The sequence below is a fragment of the Neolamprologus brichardi genome, chromosome 23, assembly GCF_056152115.1.
Source record: "Neolamprologus brichardi isolate AB-2024 chromosome 23, ASM5615211v1, whole genome shotgun sequence".
Taxonomy (NCBI): Eukaryota; Metazoa; Chordata; class Actinopteri; order Cichliformes; family Cichlidae; genus Neolamprologus; species Neolamprologus brichardi.
In genome coordinates this window covers 4,714,730-4,731,117 of record NC_142125.1, presented here as the reverse complement: position 1 = coordinate 4,731,117, position 16,388 = coordinate 4,714,730, and the positions used below count along the sequence as shown (strand labels likewise).

At 42.2% G+C, this 16,388-nt stretch overlaps 1 protein-coding gene across 6 annotated transcripts in view; it reads right to left on the bottom strand.

Annotated features, from left to right (window-relative positions):
• Positions 1 to 13,304, bottom strand: part of elavl4 (ELAV like neuron-specific RNA binding protein 4) — a 76,443-nt gene extending 63,139 nt beyond the window's left edge. The window contains exons 1-2 of one of the 6 annotated variants that reach the window (XM_087835799.1): positions 12,599 to 13,304; positions 11,760 to 11,900 (exon numbers count right to left, since the gene is read on the bottom strand). In XM_087835799.1, the coding sequence (XP_087691925.1) occupies positions 11,760 to 11,900; positions 12,599 to 12,646 (189 nt within the window). In that variant the 5' untranslated portion in view covers positions 12,647 to 13,304. The remainder of the gene's footprint in view (positions 1 to 11,759; positions 11,901 to 12,598) is intronic. The other 5 variants (XM_087835796.1, XM_087835800.1, XM_087835797.1 and 2 more) reach the window with 5 other exon arrangements.
• Between the last annotated feature and the right edge of the window lie 3,084 nt (positions 13,305 to 16,388).

Sequence of the window (16,388 nt, the reverse complement as noted above, 5' to 3'; positions counted from 1 at the left end):
TCTCCTGCTGTTTTGTTTCAACTAGCCTTCAGCTATGCGAGGCCCAGCAAACCAAATGGAACTAGTGGACATCCATTAAGCTATGAGAGGTATCTCCTCATCTTGCAGCTCAAAATATATCCTGATACAAGACTCCAGTATAATATACATATGTAATCTGAAAAGTTTAAAAGCAAATTGCTTTTATTGATTGTGTTTAGTATTAAAAAATGGTAATGGTTAGTTACAAGTCTCTAGCTACTGATTAAATACAACGTTTATTCAAAAAATAGTGGTAAACAGTTGTTTAATCAACAAGGGACCTACAGTCCCACTGGACCACCTGGCACTACTTTTTGACATGTCAAAGCATTTGAGAATAACAGCACGGGTTATTATTTTCAGGTCTTAAAGCCAACCATCCACTGAAAATCACGTGAGTGTGAGTTTTTTGTGTCTGAAACTAAATTACAACCTCTGCAACACATGAAAGGGCCATATTCTACATATATAATCTACTGTAACAACACAGGGGACGCACTATACACACAATAACTACCTTGACACCTGAAATAACACTGTGTATTTATACAATTTTCAACCATACACTCAAGTAGGTTGACAAATTAGCTCCCAAATGAACACAGTGGAAAAAATAAAACACTGTTAAAAAAACAGGGGGAAAAAAATGTGTTAGGACTGAACTAAAGCTTCCCAGTTTCTCTGCTTCTTCCCTAACGTCCACCTGTCTGTTTAGCTACAACTAGCTAGCTAACCAAGCCATGTGGCTGACATACTAATGAGAAACCTTACTACGCCTTCCATTAGGTCGGAGCAGTAGACATGCACGTGCACAAGGGGGAAAGATGGGCTGAACAAGCTCGCTATTGTTTCAGATAGAATAAAAAAATATGCTGGCACTTGCAGTCTGGAGATTTGTACCGATCACACGGTACATAACATAAGAGAGGCAGAGTAATGTAGAATGAAGCACAATGAAAATGGATTAAAATAGAAGTGCGTCTCTGTCTCTCTTCCTTTGTGATGTGCTTTTTATCTTTTCTGCCACAGAGCAGAGAGAAGCAAAATTTGCAGCTGAATAGTACAGGCAACAAACCCTCCGTCTTCTATCCATCTTTTATCCTCCTGCGCTGACCTTTGAGTTTAATAAAGGCTTTGGGTAGGACCCAGGAAAAGACATTCTCCACCCCACAGCCTTTAATATTCTTGACCAAACTGTGTTTTTATTGTTGCATTTTAATTCCCTACGGTAAGGAGTAGAAAGTCAAATCTATGGCAGTGACTTGCATACAAATAACGCCTATTTTTTAAAATTTTTTTGCCTATGTGTTTTGTCAACTTTTAACTGCCAGTGTGTAGAAGCAGTAAAATAAAGTGGGTGATCATTTTCTTATTTCATAATAGACGATGTTTGGAGGATGTTTTTCTCTCCACTGTAATATAAACCAAATAACCTTTTCTCTAAATGAGAATATGATTTGAAAGTGAAAATAGTCCCTCGCAGTTGTCTTGCTTTGTGTGTCATTTTGCTAGATTGCGCTACAGGACAATGATTTTAAAAGGCAATGAAAGTGACTACCAGCTATAAACACAATCTGTTCTTTCCCGTGCGCGGCGTTATGGAGTGCGTGCAGTTTCTGTACACAGGCGCATATCAAAGACGGAGCCATGTTGCTGCCATACTTAAGGACATACACTGAGCATTATAATATTGTGCGTGGACAGATGGGGGGAGTGGTTAAGATACTCTATCAAGGGCATTCATGTTGAGATACTCTCCAGATTGGATATTACAGTACAGCTCATTATCTGGTGGATCTGGCCTGTCTTTATGTACAGTTTATGTCTAGCGCACATAAACTGCAATGCAGCACTGGATAAATTTAAAAAAGCAATTAATGCTAATAACTAAACGGACTACTCTTTTTAATTGCATTTCCATTTTGTCATGCTTTGCACAAAAAGTTCCTAGTTTTGATTGGATGCATTATTTGGCCTTTTAGATGATGACTGATCGCTAAATCGTTTTTAAGCAGATAAATGATATTTCTTTCCTTTTTTAAAAACATTTTGAAAGTTAAAAAGCTTTTGTGGCTATAACCCAGCAGGGCCAGCCACACTGTCAGCAATGTGAAGCCCCATCTCGCTTATTGGCTCTGGCTCTTATCCATAAAAACACACAAAAAGGACAGCTGATTCTAGGCATACACAAAAATTTTATTCATGGAGCGTGTCACACTCTCGCACAGTCTCTGTTGTAGAGCTGGAGATGTAAGGAGTGCACCTCAGAAGTATTTTCATCCTGTGCTTCCAACCTGCTAATTCTGAAAGCAGAGAGCTGGCTAATTGTCGTGAACTCTTCCTGCCCTCTCTTCAGCCCAGCTTCTCCTCCCTAAACCCCTCCTAGTCACAGACCTTAATGGATTAACTGCAGACTGCGTAGCTCCACTTACTCTTTTACTCATTCTGCTTTTCCTGCACAAACTCAAGATGCTACATCTCTGCCACACCCAGAAGGATCTGTTTGTGTACGCGCAATGGGAGAGGTTTGCACAATTACACATGCCAAAGCTGTGCTTACACATTATACTCTGGAAGCAGCCAACACGTTAGCGTTCTGGTAACAAGTGCGAAAGAGCAGGTGAAGAATAGCGTACGCCGTATAGCAGGTTCGGTTTGAATATGCAGTGTGCAGACAGTGATAATTGTGGGTGCTCTCGGTTTGAGTCTTGTTAACTGTCACACGCAGTGTTTCAACACCTGTCCTATGTTTCACTCTGCATAATAAGGCTTCTATTTAAAGGGGGGGAAGTGAAGATGCCAGTTGAGGTGTTACCTCAAAGTGCTGGAAGAAAATACCTTGATAATTAACAAGAGAAGGAAAACTTGTGTTTGGAAGGAAGAACTCGTCTTCCGACAGAAAACAGTACGAACCTGAATTATCTCAGTATGGCAAAACACAGTAATTGAGGACAAAACGGTATTTTAACAGACCCGTGGAGAATGCTAAAATACTTATCAGGCCTTGTTAATTTTGGTTTAAAAACATCCCATAATTCACAGCAGTCGACGCAGTAAAACAGCCTAATACATTTAATAGCTCAGCGCACCCTCCTCGGTGTGCCGTGGTTCACTTAGGATCTTTTTGATTTGCCCTTGAAGGATAGATTTAGTTGCTCTATTGAAGTTCTGGCAGTAGAAGCATCTTGCTGTGCTACTCAGACTGATGACTGCCTCTTTCCTGGCAGGTGTCCACCCTCTGCCGGTAACAATCAACAAATGAGAATCACAGCCTTCAGCTTGCCTATCTCCAGTGACAAAATCAGCATCGCCGGGTCTAGCCGCCAGACGGCTATTAACACGATAACATGTCTGTTTCTGGACAGCAATGGCCAGTTTGGACTCTGCTGACTTCTGTTGCTTGGTTTCATTTTTAAGACGAGAAGGTTTGCTTTCATGAAGAAATCGTACACACGATTTGGCTGATGCTTGGTAAGTCACAGATGCGCGGTGTGCCTACATCATCAGTCAAATCACCTCTTTTCTTTCTCCTCAAAAGCAGGCCCCACTGGGCTACGGTGCTCTGGCAGTTTAGTAATGGATTACAGCAGCTGGACATAGTCCTACCACAAAACCCGTGTGTATAAGCAGGACAAGCAGAATCAACACAATGGCATCTTATTTAAGTGACCGAGGGCACATGATGTTAAATTATTTTGGAAGAAAAGGGATAAATGTACAAGAGTACAAAATGAACAAATATTACAAATCTCAAACTTGCTGTAAAAATCAAGCACTTATCCCGCGTTCCAATGTAACCGAATCAAAACGAGTTACAGCCCTGTGCTTTGAATGCATTGTTTCTGATGTTGCTCGTGTAAATTTGGAAAAACTAATGAGTAAATCCCACACTGGCCTGCCATTTACAAATCTGTTAACTCACGGTAACCTGAGACAGAATGGCGGATGTTAACTAAATGTACATCACATTAAAGGCTAGGCTTTTTTCCCCCCTCTTTGGTGAAATTGAGCTAATCTAGTTGGTGCTTTCCTCCTACATCCTCTTCTCTCCGTGTCACTGGGCATGATACGCAGTCAGCTTAACCCCTGCCTGTGTCACTCTCCCTCGTAGGAACTCCTTAGATCAGAAATGAATTCTTCACGCTGATCCCGGAACAAGGCTGTGCTGCATTTGTCACAGCCACTTTCTTCAACTTTAACTCAAAGCTGTTTGGTATGGCTGGAGCTTTGCAAGCTGCAGAGATGTGACAGGGGGCTGTTTGAAAGCTCCGTCTCTATCTGAGAGTGACTGCTTGTTCAGCCACTATGTAAACTCTGCACTCTTACGGTCCTCGTTTGTTGTTTTAATTCAAAATCCCTGCTGTTTTTCTACTTCTTCTTTTTTTCTAATGCGTGAAAATATCAGGAAATATACATAAACACACCAAATCTACACATGAATGCATATAAACCGAACCTATTAAGCCAGCACTGTGATCCCCCCTCCCTTTTATATGAAAGAGATGATGGTCATAATGGTCTTTGAGGTTGTAACGGAACACAAATGAGAGATGGCTTGTGTAGGTGCCCAGAAAGGCTTAGCTATGCATTTGCTGTTGAGTCTGGCATGTGTTCTGGCACCGAGAGTGTATTCTCAACAGGACTCTGGTGGATTAGTGTCCATTTGGACAACAGAGTGGTCCACAGCTTGGGGTGACATTCAACTTCAGCAGGCCAACAGCTCTCTCAGTAATCATAAAGTTTCCGCTAGCTGTAGATGTATAGATAATGTAAAGATCCGTATTTGCATATGGTTGAAGTAAAAGATGAGGGGCAATCATTAGGACGCCGAGCCGCACTCTTCCTGTTGATGTTGTGCTCTCTAGTATGAACTGTATGTGTAAAATGAAGCCGTAGTGCGGTGGGTCAGTGGATCGTGGGGATTTATTGGTGGGCTCTGGGGCTGTGAGGATGGCAGCCCGTTTTGCGTTTGATCCTGGTCGGGGTAGAGCCATGCTCACAGGGCGACCGCTGTGGTCCATCTGGTGGAGGCTTTAATCACAACTCCCCCCACTTACACACACACACACACACTACAGCAACACAGAACGCGCAGTGTTTCCCACTTGAGGTTCTTTAATTGCCGCTGCTCACTCTCCGAGCATTTTATGTGCAATATTTACTTTTTGGCGTTTCTGCAGTCATCTTTCTGCAGAAACGAGTCCCCTTTTTTTGTTAGAAACTCTGCAGTGTTTAAAACCTCATCAAAAACCCTACGCTATCAGATCTGCATAATTTACACCACTGTGGCTTTTGATAAGAAATAACCTTTCAGAAATTAGACACATCCACGGTCCTTCGTTGAGCTGGCCATCGGCACTGTGCACCAAAACATGCCCACGCCGCACAAATCCAGCTCTCCAAATGTCACTTCATGCTTAACCGCCCTTTCTCATGCTCGAAGAAAAGCGAGTGGGTAATGCACAAGAAAAACCCCCACTGGATTTCAGTTTAAATGCCTACATGCTTAGAGACATGTTTCGGTTATTTTGCGTCGTTGGAGCATTTAGCCGATTAAAGAGAAAAAAGTCATTAGAAGCAAACAGTCAAGAAATGATTTTCCCCTGTGAAAATACCAAGACGTTGTGTACTAAAGGCACCAGGCACATTCTGTAGTAAATCTTCGCTTTGTAACATTAAGTCAGGATAAATGAATGTAATTCTGCGAGAAAAAATGTTGGTTGATGCTGGTTTTAAAATGTAATAAGGTACAGATTATTAAAAAAGCAACACCTAATGTAAATATTTTAAAGTCCTGAAAGGAAAGCAACATATAAAATGTATAACTTTCCAAAAAGATATAAATATTATATTACAAAAGCTTTCTACAGGTTCTAGATAAATCCCCATGATGTTGACAGCATTTCTGCCACTGGTAAATAGTCTGTCCAGTGATATTACCGTCGCTTTCTAATTTTAGAAGGAAAATATTGTTAAATTTCTGATCCCGAAAGCCGTTCCTGTCCAACGACTTGGCAATCCGCCCTGGTATTCGAGTTTCAGGATAGAGCAATGTGCACTGACTGGCAGCCAAGAGGTGGTGCGAATTCAAACAAGAGAATCGATCAAAAGCAACACTCAAAATTTCAATTCATACTGCCAAATGATCGGAGCCTCCTGAGTAGTAGAGACAACTTGTTGTAAGCCATCCTGCTGTTGAAATTTGGCATGCGAATTTATCACGATGGCTCTGCTGACCCAAGTTATCAGCGAATATCCCAAATGAAGTCGATTTTGCAATAACATGCAAAAAAACCCCAGATTTTATATTCCCCATATAACCCTTTATATCCGCCAGTATGTTTATTAGTAACTGTGATTTAATTGCATAATTTTCCCAGATAGCAATTACATTTATTTTGTAACTCTCTAACATCTACCCAGTTACTTCACAAGTAATCATACATATTAAGATTATACAAGAAACACTGCATATGCTATGCTATTAGGGTACATTTATAATTAATGGAGGGTTTAGCAGATAAAGATGCTGCTGCTGTTAGTTAGTATTCTTACTGCGGACAAAATATATTTGTAGGAGTTTTTTCAGTATAGCTGGATTTTGTGCAAGCTAATCAACGGGGGAAACCCTCCCCCCCATCATTTTTTTATACATTAAGTCAAGCCAACATATGCTCCAACTGTTAAAAACCAGTGAGCTGCTCTAACGTCACCGGTCATTCTTCCTTTGCGTTATTGCACGAGTCAGCCATTCATCATTTGTGACAACGGATACTTTGCCTCATCCCCGGCAATTAACGAATCGATAAAAACGTGTTGGCTTTGAAACCATCAATTTTGAGAGAGTAAAAAACAGTGTTGTTCATCAAAATGCCAGCATCTGAAACGCAGACAATCGCTCAAGTATCGGCACCATTTGTCAGCTCAGCATCAACAGGCGTCTGGCTGTCAACAATGAGGCCCATTTCCTCACGTCGCCGATCTTAAAATGAGTTCTCACCTACAAAATGGGCAAAAAAAAGAGACTATCTAATGTTCTTTTTGTAAAGGGGGATTTTGTTTGCATTATAAATTTGTGTCTATTGTAAAGGAGAAGACTGAGCTTAAACCATCTGATGAGATTATCATCAGAGATGGAGGCAGCGCAGTAAAGGTCTTACACTGGCTAATGCATCTTTTGTTGAGGTTTGTAAGGTTGACATATCCGTAGTGCATTGACTGTCAGTTTTATAATTAATTCACTAACCCCGAATAATTCAACACACACAGCATAAACTGCTTTTTAAATGGAGAAATATGTTGACCTAAAATTACATTTTAGCCTCTGCCTTGGACTTCACTTCTGAATAGCATCTGAAGAAAGTTTCTATTTTTACATATTCATTGTTTGCAAACAGCAAAACACGAAGAACTCGCCACGTTCGGGGAACACAATAGCTCTTTCTCTCCAGTCTTGCCTGTCGCATTATTCTTTCTGTATTTATCCTCTTAAGCCAAATGAAATAACAGCAGCTGGATGTGAAAACATTGTCCAAGAGAGGGAACAAATTTGGTTCTGAAATTAAATGTTTTATATTGCCAGGCAAAAGGGCAGCCCTGGGATTTTTTTTTAAATATTTTTTTGGAATTAAGGAAGAAATCTGAACAGCAAGAAGTGAGATTATTTCATTCAGTGTGCTGAACTGCATAAATGTGGCCACAGACGTGACGTAAAATCCGCACTACAATTTACAAGCCCACTACGGAATTATAATCCCCTACAACGTAAACTGTGATAATTGTGATGACTATGACTAAGTTAATCCATGTATTAAAAGGCTTGTGAGTCAGTGTGGGAATAACAGCAGGTTCTGCTTTACTTTCTGGTGGTGGGCGTGACCTTTTTTGTTTACATTTGAATTAGAGGACTACACGCTTCGAAGATGTCTGATGAATCTGAGCCCTGCTACTGCCGTTACATAAGTGGAGTCATGGGTGACCTTTGGCTGGGCGTGGACACATGACACTGCAGCGGCCTATTGGTGGGGTACTCTATTGTTTGTGTTTAGTATACAGAGTGGATAAGCATGAAAAACAGGTGACAGTCAATGACGGTGTGCAGCACACATTAACAAGCTTTCGAATGTGCTGTGCTGTACAAAATAAAAAAGACTCCAAGAGAGAAAGAAATACAGTAAGGAAAAAAGCAAACGAGAGAGAGAATACAGTTTGTGTGTGTGTATGTGTGTGTGTGTGTGTGTGTGTGTGTGTGTGTGTGTGTGTGTGTGCATGAGCCTGCAGACACCTGCTCCATTCTGCAGTGATGGCTCCCAGCGGGACACAGGCTCAGCTGCTGATCACTAGGCCCTCCCTGCAGCACTGGTGGTCACTATACGTGCATACACACACAACAAATCTGAACCCTGCAGGCCCCCCCTTGCATTGCCCCTCTCTGTGCTCCCCGTAACTGACACACCACATGTGCTCATATCAAGTGCAAACATGACATGATGCACACACACACGCGCGCGTGCACGCACACATATACGTGTAAGCTCCACAGTTTCTGTTCCTGCGATGTTGCGTGTAAATTCTCTCGCATATTTCCGTCATAATGTGCTTCAGCCCCCCCCACCCCACCCCCCCTCTATAGCCCCCTATAGCAAAACAAGCTTTGCTAAAACAAGCACGGCTTCAAACCATATTATCGTGCTACAGTTATAAAGACAATATCACTGGCCTTCTCGCTTTAGCACCTTTTTCCTTACACTTTTCATTCTCAGCTGCTTGGCAGATAAATTAATGGTTCAAAATATTATAAACCAGCAGCATTCGCTTTTGTCAGATCTCAATGTTAATTAACTGCCATCGTACTTGTTTCGCGACTATTTCGGTCGATTCTTGCTTTTGCACATATCTCCATCTCCGTTTCCCTTCCTGTGAACGTTGTTTTCCCTCTGTGGCGTCGTTCAGTCTGCTGCACCTGTTTGTGCCTCAGTGACAGCAGGGTTGTGGAGCACAAATGAACTAATTTCCTGGATACAGAGAACACTGCAATCAAGTAGAGGGGATATGCAGTGAGCGGCAGATGGAAGAAGCTAATCATTGTTATGAAATAGAGATGACCTCTAACTATCTGCTGGCTGTTAATATACCGTGGCTACACACGTTTGCCAACAGCTATGATAGCCCCCTTTCTCTTCTTTGTCCCTCTTTGCTTTTTCGTTGCTGCGTTGTTGATGAACGGCTTTAGGCAGCTTCTTTTTTCTTTTTTTTCAAATGTTGAAACATTAAAGATTGGAGTTGTCAAACAAAGCCTTGTGTCACATAGAGAACAGCAGCTGCCTGCAGTGGGTAATCAGTGGAGCTTTCTACAAATTAACAGCATTCAGCTCTGAAGCACGGTGCACTGCAGGTTTTTAAATGTGGGCTTTTGAAAATTAGATTCCAGTGACTGAAAAATTGAATAATTTACAATTAAGTTTTTCTACACGTTATCTACATTTTACCTCCTTTGCCCAAGGTGGTCAACCAGGTCATTCTAGTGCTGTAAACCGATGTGGCGGGTGTGCTTACTCCGGCGTAAGAATTTGCATTCGAGTTTCATTCATTTTATGCTCCTCTGTCTGCTGCGTGTGTTCTAATAGATTCACAATTTAATTTTTTGGATGCTCTCTTAAACACGTCGTCCTAGAGCTTCAAACGCGAGACGCAAGACTGCGAACATGCGCACACACAGGCAGAAACGTTTAGCACAAACACGCACGTGAACGCTCTAAACAAACTGAAGCTAAACAAGATATTTATCCATTTATCAAAGTAGTAATTTACACCAATAGAAGATCAATCCAGCGTCTTAATTTTAAATTGTAACAATATCAAACTGTTGGATTGATTAAATGACAAAAAATGTTGCTAAATAATGAATTGGCCTCTTTTTAAAAGGTAAAGCAATGTTTGGCTGCCGCTGCACAATTAAAAAGACGAAACAAATAAAAAAGCACCAAGGTAGAGGTTGCTGCTTTTGAGGCTCTACACACCAAAGCCACCAGAATCTTCCAGCACATTCGTCTAATGTATGCAAATGATCTTGCTGTGCTTAATGAAGGCACCATTAATCACTTTAACGATGGTCTTTTTTAACCAGGGTAATCATGCGCAGGCATACGCGCGCACGTTGTCAAACAAATACACAAGTGCATGCGCCTACCTAGGCGCTTGATCGCTCACACACAGACACACACACACAGGGACGTGGCTCATTGCTAGAAACACACTGATGGCGAATGTGCAAAATGCCCAAAACGAACCATTTTACTAGAAATGAAGCTATTTGTGATGAGGACCCGACTGTCACTCAGTTAATAATAAAAATGTGTTGAATTAATTATTTTTTTTTACGCTGTTTGTGAATTTTAATGCAATGTGCAATTAGTCATCTGCTCATCATGCTCCACCCTGCGACCGACTGGTTATTTCTTTAAAATGCCATCTAATAAGATGCTGATAACAGTCAAAAAAAATGTTTACATGTCAATCCCATTCACATAATAAACTGAAGTAATTAGTTCCGTTGGATTCAAGAAAAAATTCATGGTCTGGCAGCTTTATGCAAAGAGCTGATAACACTGTTGTGAGTCTGAACGGGCAGTGGGAAACACATGCTTTGTGCTGTGTATAATAACTAAGCACTGGACAGATGTCTTTGAACTGGCGTAAGAATTCAAAGCAAAAAGGCAAAGTGGAAAAAACAGTTTTGAAGCTCAGCTCCTTGCGGACGCATTTCAATGCTTATCCTCGCCGTGTATTTGCATACACTTGACGGAAACCCCTGGATACAGTCAGCAGCATGACAGTGGGTTATGAAGGCTTCCGGGAGGCTCTGGGGTGTGGATCTGAGCCAGTTTGAAGGGGAGCCGAACCAATGAAGAGCCCACAGCAGATTAGACACCCACAGCTTCATGTCGCTTTAATGCGGCGAGTCAGGGATTTTCTTACAGCTCTTTTGCCTAAACGCTCAGGGTTTTCTCATGCCCCTTTCTCTCTCTCGTTCCCCTGAAGTAATCGTTGCTATGTAAATTGCAGAGTAATGTTGACTCCAGCGCAAAATATCCCGACTATTTACAGCTTCTCTGCCTCCGCTTTGCTAACGTGGCTTTCTCAGACGTTAACTGAAATCTAACTGATTTGACCGGTCTTCTAAAATCGCACACGGACTCCTCGGGGTGTTCAAATGCATTCGTTGAATGTCGAGGTTGTCGTACAAAGTCTGGAATATTAACAGCTGCGCTTATGGCCCTCTTTTTAATTTACCACACATCAATTAATTCATCGTCGGGCAGTAAGCAGATAAATGAATATTTTAGATTCCTAACAACATTGACAAAATTCAACAAACAGGAAATATATCGCACTCACAAATGCACACATACACACACGCACGCACACACAAACACCTCAAATTCCCTTGATAACAGTCTGACTGGCAGAGGCTAAAGACAGAGTAGGCGTCCATAATTGAACAAACATAACAATGTAAATATTTACTAATACTATCCATTGGGGATACAGGCAGAATTCCACAATTGATTTGCTCTCTTTCTGCCCTTTTGTTCTTTTCCTCAACACACACACACACATAATTATCACACACACTTACTACTACCACTACCATCGCTTTCTCCCTGATTCACTTCTTGTTCTTATGCCATCGTTCATTAAAAGGATGGAGATAAATATTGGTCTGTCTATCCTCTTACCAGGGGTGACCTGTAGCCCATCTGGGCTGGCGATGACAGGAGATCCCTGGGAAATAGCGGCGAGTGCGTCTCAGGGACGGAGCCCACGCCACTGGCTGCTAGTCCCGAGAGCTGCCCGTACCTCGCCATCATCTTGAGATGCTGCTCACAGAACACACACACTCATACAGAGACACGGGAGGAGAAGGGAGGACAGAGACAGAAACAGGGGGGGGGGGGGATAAAAAAGAGAGAGAGAGAATAGGTGTGAGAGAAAGGGAAGGAGAGCAGATAACAGCAGGTAGGAAGGACGATGGTAAAGGACAGAAGAGGGAGTGTGGGGGGGGGGGGGGGGGGGGACATGAAGAAAGAGGGAGGCAGAGGGGCATTACAGAACCCTTTGCTTTCACACAAATGCACGTGTGAGCATACGCACAGCCATACGCACTCGAGCTAACAGACATACCGTAGGCGCACATGAAGGCACACAAGCAATTTTAGCCCCAGGTGGACAATTTCACAAGCAAGCCTATGTTTGATGGGTTTAAAGGCTACCTTAGTTTTGTTACAATAGGAAGATATAAAGTCTAGACACCGGCTCGCCATTTATTATTACAAGGCGGGATGAGTGAGGGTGAGAAGCGTTGCGGTCCCCTTTTCTGCACCAAGCATCGTGCTGGGAAATATAATAAACAGCTGCTGTTATCAATCATCCCCTCTGTCTTCTAGCTACGAACATACAGAAGTGTAAAGACTCGCACACACGCACTGACACACGATAACACACATGACAGAATGGTTGGCAGCAGACACACACAGGTGAGGTGCGGAGGGAATAAGCAAATCCAAATTGTCTTTACCTCATTGCTCAACAAAGCAGCGTTGAGTGTTCGGCTTATTTCGAACATGTTCAGATTCGATGCTTTTTTTTTTCTCGTTCTGTCCTTTTGTTTTCAGATTTTCTTCAGTTTTTTTTGTTCTTGTTGTTGTTGTTGTTGTTTTTGCTCCCACCTCCTCTTTTTTTTTCTACAGTTGGGAGTCAGTCCCAGGAACACAAAAAAAAGAAAGAAAGAAAAAAATCAAATCAATTTAAAAAGAGGGGGATAAAAAAAAATCCTCTTTAATTTTCTGATTCTGGAGTTGTGATATTTCAGTCCTCTAGTTTTTGTCTCTTTCTCCCCTGTCTGCTGATGCACTTCTGCTCGTTGTGGCTGTAGTGGTGGCGTTTGTGCCCAGGGTCTCCGCACACGTCTAAGCAGTCAATATGCTGTCTTTTAAAATCTCCCCAGAGTCAGCACATTAAAACAAGCAGTCAGGCAGTCGGTGGGTCGGTGGGTCGGGCTGGCGGGCTGGCTGGCTCCCTTATCTGTCCCCCGCACACTGGCTCACACAATACGCTCCGATCCTCACACTGCTCACTAACAGATTAGCCTGTCCCAAAACATTGCACTTAGTTTAAACTCCCCTCCCTTTTTTCCTCTCTCTCTCTCTCTCTTTCTCGCTCTCTCTGTGTATCGCTCCCTCTGGCTCTCTCCTATGCTCTCGCTCTATCTCTCTCACTCCATCTCTCTCTCATCCCCCATTGCTCATGCACTGAGGCAGCTACAGTTCTCCGTGCTACCACAAGGTGGGAAGACTGTTCTAGCAGCAGCAGCGACACCATCGCCGCCACATCCCTTCCTCTCCGTGCCACTCCTATCTTTCCTTTCATATTATCCTCTTCTCTCCTCTTTTTGGGTGTGTCTATAACACACAGATGCAGATTGTAAAGGAACATTTATACTTAGACTGGCTCTCGCTTCCTCGCCAGATCGAACAGTCAACCGGCATTAACTAATATTCTAGGAAGTGCGAAAACTCATATTGTTTGGGTCTAATTATGATGTAGATTACATTTGAAAAAGGGCTATCAAGGCTTTCCGGAAAGAGGGAAGCAAAGTGGCTAAAAAATAAAGTAATGGAATGTAGTCAAATCTGCACCTTCTGAGGAGGAACCACAAGGGAGTGGAAATTAAGGGTACCTCTTATTAATATCTACCAGAGATGGAAAAAGTGAGGGTTGAGCAGATGCAAGCCTCAAGGTCAGGCAGTTGTCCTTTTCCTCAGCAGGGTGTGGCACAGAGATGACGAAGCAGCTAGTCACAGACATGGCAGGAGATCCGAACTATGGAAGAGAAAAGCAAAATAAATAAATATTAAGGGGATGTGAGCCAAGAATATGAGTCACTAGATCCTTGAACTCAGTCAACAATACATATAAAAATACCATACCTGCATCTGATGTGGTAAACATGCAATTTGTGCTTATTTCTGTGAAACTAACAGAAAGAAAAAGTAGCTTATGAGGGTGACGGCTGGTCGTCGTCTGCGCTAATCAATTCTTAGCTTCATCAGTGTGGCACAGCATTTATTCCCAGTGCTTTAAATGTGCTTTTTGCTGTCTTGGATCAGAGCAGGGAGAGCGGCCAGTTAATAGCAGCCTATTGACACTGAACCATCTGTTTAGGTGGATGCTGTCCAGCACAGTGGAGAGAGGGAGGAACAGACAGAGAAAGTGTCAGATAAAGGGAGAGGAGTGGGTGATGATGAATGGATGATAGAAGGGGTAATGGTAAGGTGTAAAGCAGTGTGTTAGCAAATTGCTACTTTTAACCGATGTTTATGTCAACAGGGGAGGGAAATATATGTAGAGAGACTCACACTCACATCAAGGATGCGGCACGTAATATTGTTTACATGTTTTAAATTAGCACATTTTCCTTTTCTTTCAAAGAAAATTGCTCGCTGTAGCAAGTTAAGTGATGGTGTCATTAACAGCATTACTATGTTATGGCACTGTTGCGCCGTCTTGGCTCCAATTCCACTTATTTTATTTTATTTTCTTAGAAAAGGACTGCTAGCCACATCCCTGTTCCGTAAAGCCGCGGTCTCTGGGGACGGCTGGTCCGGCACAGCCCTGGGGGGAGCTGTCAGTTGAATCATTCAGAGTGAGAGCTGATTCCTCAGTCAGCTGCCTCTCAAGCCTTCCTCTCTGACCCAGCCTCACTCCCCTGAGCCCCCTGATTGCTGTCACCATAGTGATTCTCTATGTACTGCCGGCTGGTCTCTACTTCCCTACTAAGCCCTCCGCACCCGGCCTCACACAACTGCCCATCTCCAACTCTGAGCCTCTTGTGCCCTGTGTTTTTTATTTTTGCATGACTTGTTTCTTCATCGATGATGGACTATATGTGTGAACGTCCTCAGCTGGCTGGAGTAAAAAGGATTTCCCTGTAGTTGCTGGAATACAAATGTAGAAAAACACAGATTTCCTCCCCTTGAATACACATATGCCGGGATAAAAAAAAAAAAAACTCACAGAAATTCTTTGTGTCAGTGTTTTTTTAGTGGCACAAAGCTACAAACGCTGACTCATTTGATCAGTTTGCAATTCAGAAGAAAGACTATCTTTCTGAAAGAATGAAAATATATATTTTTTGTATATTTTTTCCACTGATTTAAAAGATGAGGTGTGTAATCCAGTCACTACCAAGCCACACTAACCATGACAGGACTGTTTACATGTGAAGCACGATCGTTTGTTCAGAGGGGTCAAATATATTTTTATAGGCGTGTGAAAATACACTGTCATGAGAGTTCATTAAAATTTGAGAGTCCACATGTGTGGAATATACCTCTCTTTTGTGTTATTCTGGTTTCGGTGATCCACTGAGCAGACACCAGTAAGTAGAAGTAAAGCGCACGAATGCAACTTGGGGAGAAAGAAAGATTTCAACATCTTCAGGCATTTTTTAAGAGGACACACTATTGTAGAATGTAAAGCTTTAAAAGAAGAGGAAAGCCGTAAAAAGATTTCATGCACCTTTTCGTTCTCCTGCAATATCGCTAATGTGCATAGGCATTTAAATGATAAAACAAGTTTTATGTCCTGTCCTAACTTTCACTGCAGGATACCATTATTTCACAGGTACTTTTATAATGTCAGATAAGTTTTTGGAATAAAATTTTGTCTTTCACAAACTGCTGTGAGTTTCAGCCATGAGATGTAGTTACACCGAGTATCCATAGTGCTTCGATTGTAGAAAAGACAAGCCAGGATCTTATGGAACATCCAAACACTCCCATGCAGCCTCTCTATTTGACAAGAGCTGAGAAACAAGGGAACATGTAGCGTGTCTAATTCATTCTTCTCATGCTCCATAATTTAATTTCAATCTCTCTCTTGAAAATGAATGATCGCACCAGCGTACAGCTCTTTAATTGGCATAGTGTTAAAGGAATGACATGGCATGGCGGACAGCTATTCAATTTTCAATTTTAACAAAATATTACACAGGAGCCCGGTATTCTCTTCCTGTCATCTGAGAAATAATCAGTCCGACCTATCTACTCAGTGGCCTGTTGATGCTCGACATCAAATACAGATCACACATGCACACGGGGAAAAAAACCCCATTGCCCTCTCTCTTGTCTTATTCATTTAGTCCTGTTACACACAGCTTATAACCTGAAAATTTGCAGCAGCCTGTATGCTCTTGCTCCAGGAGTTGTGCCGCTGCTCATTTGATGTACTTAATCAGGTGCAGCCTTTGTAATGGGAAAGGAATAGGGCCAGGCTTGATTGGCCTTGATGACATCTCTGCTCCAATT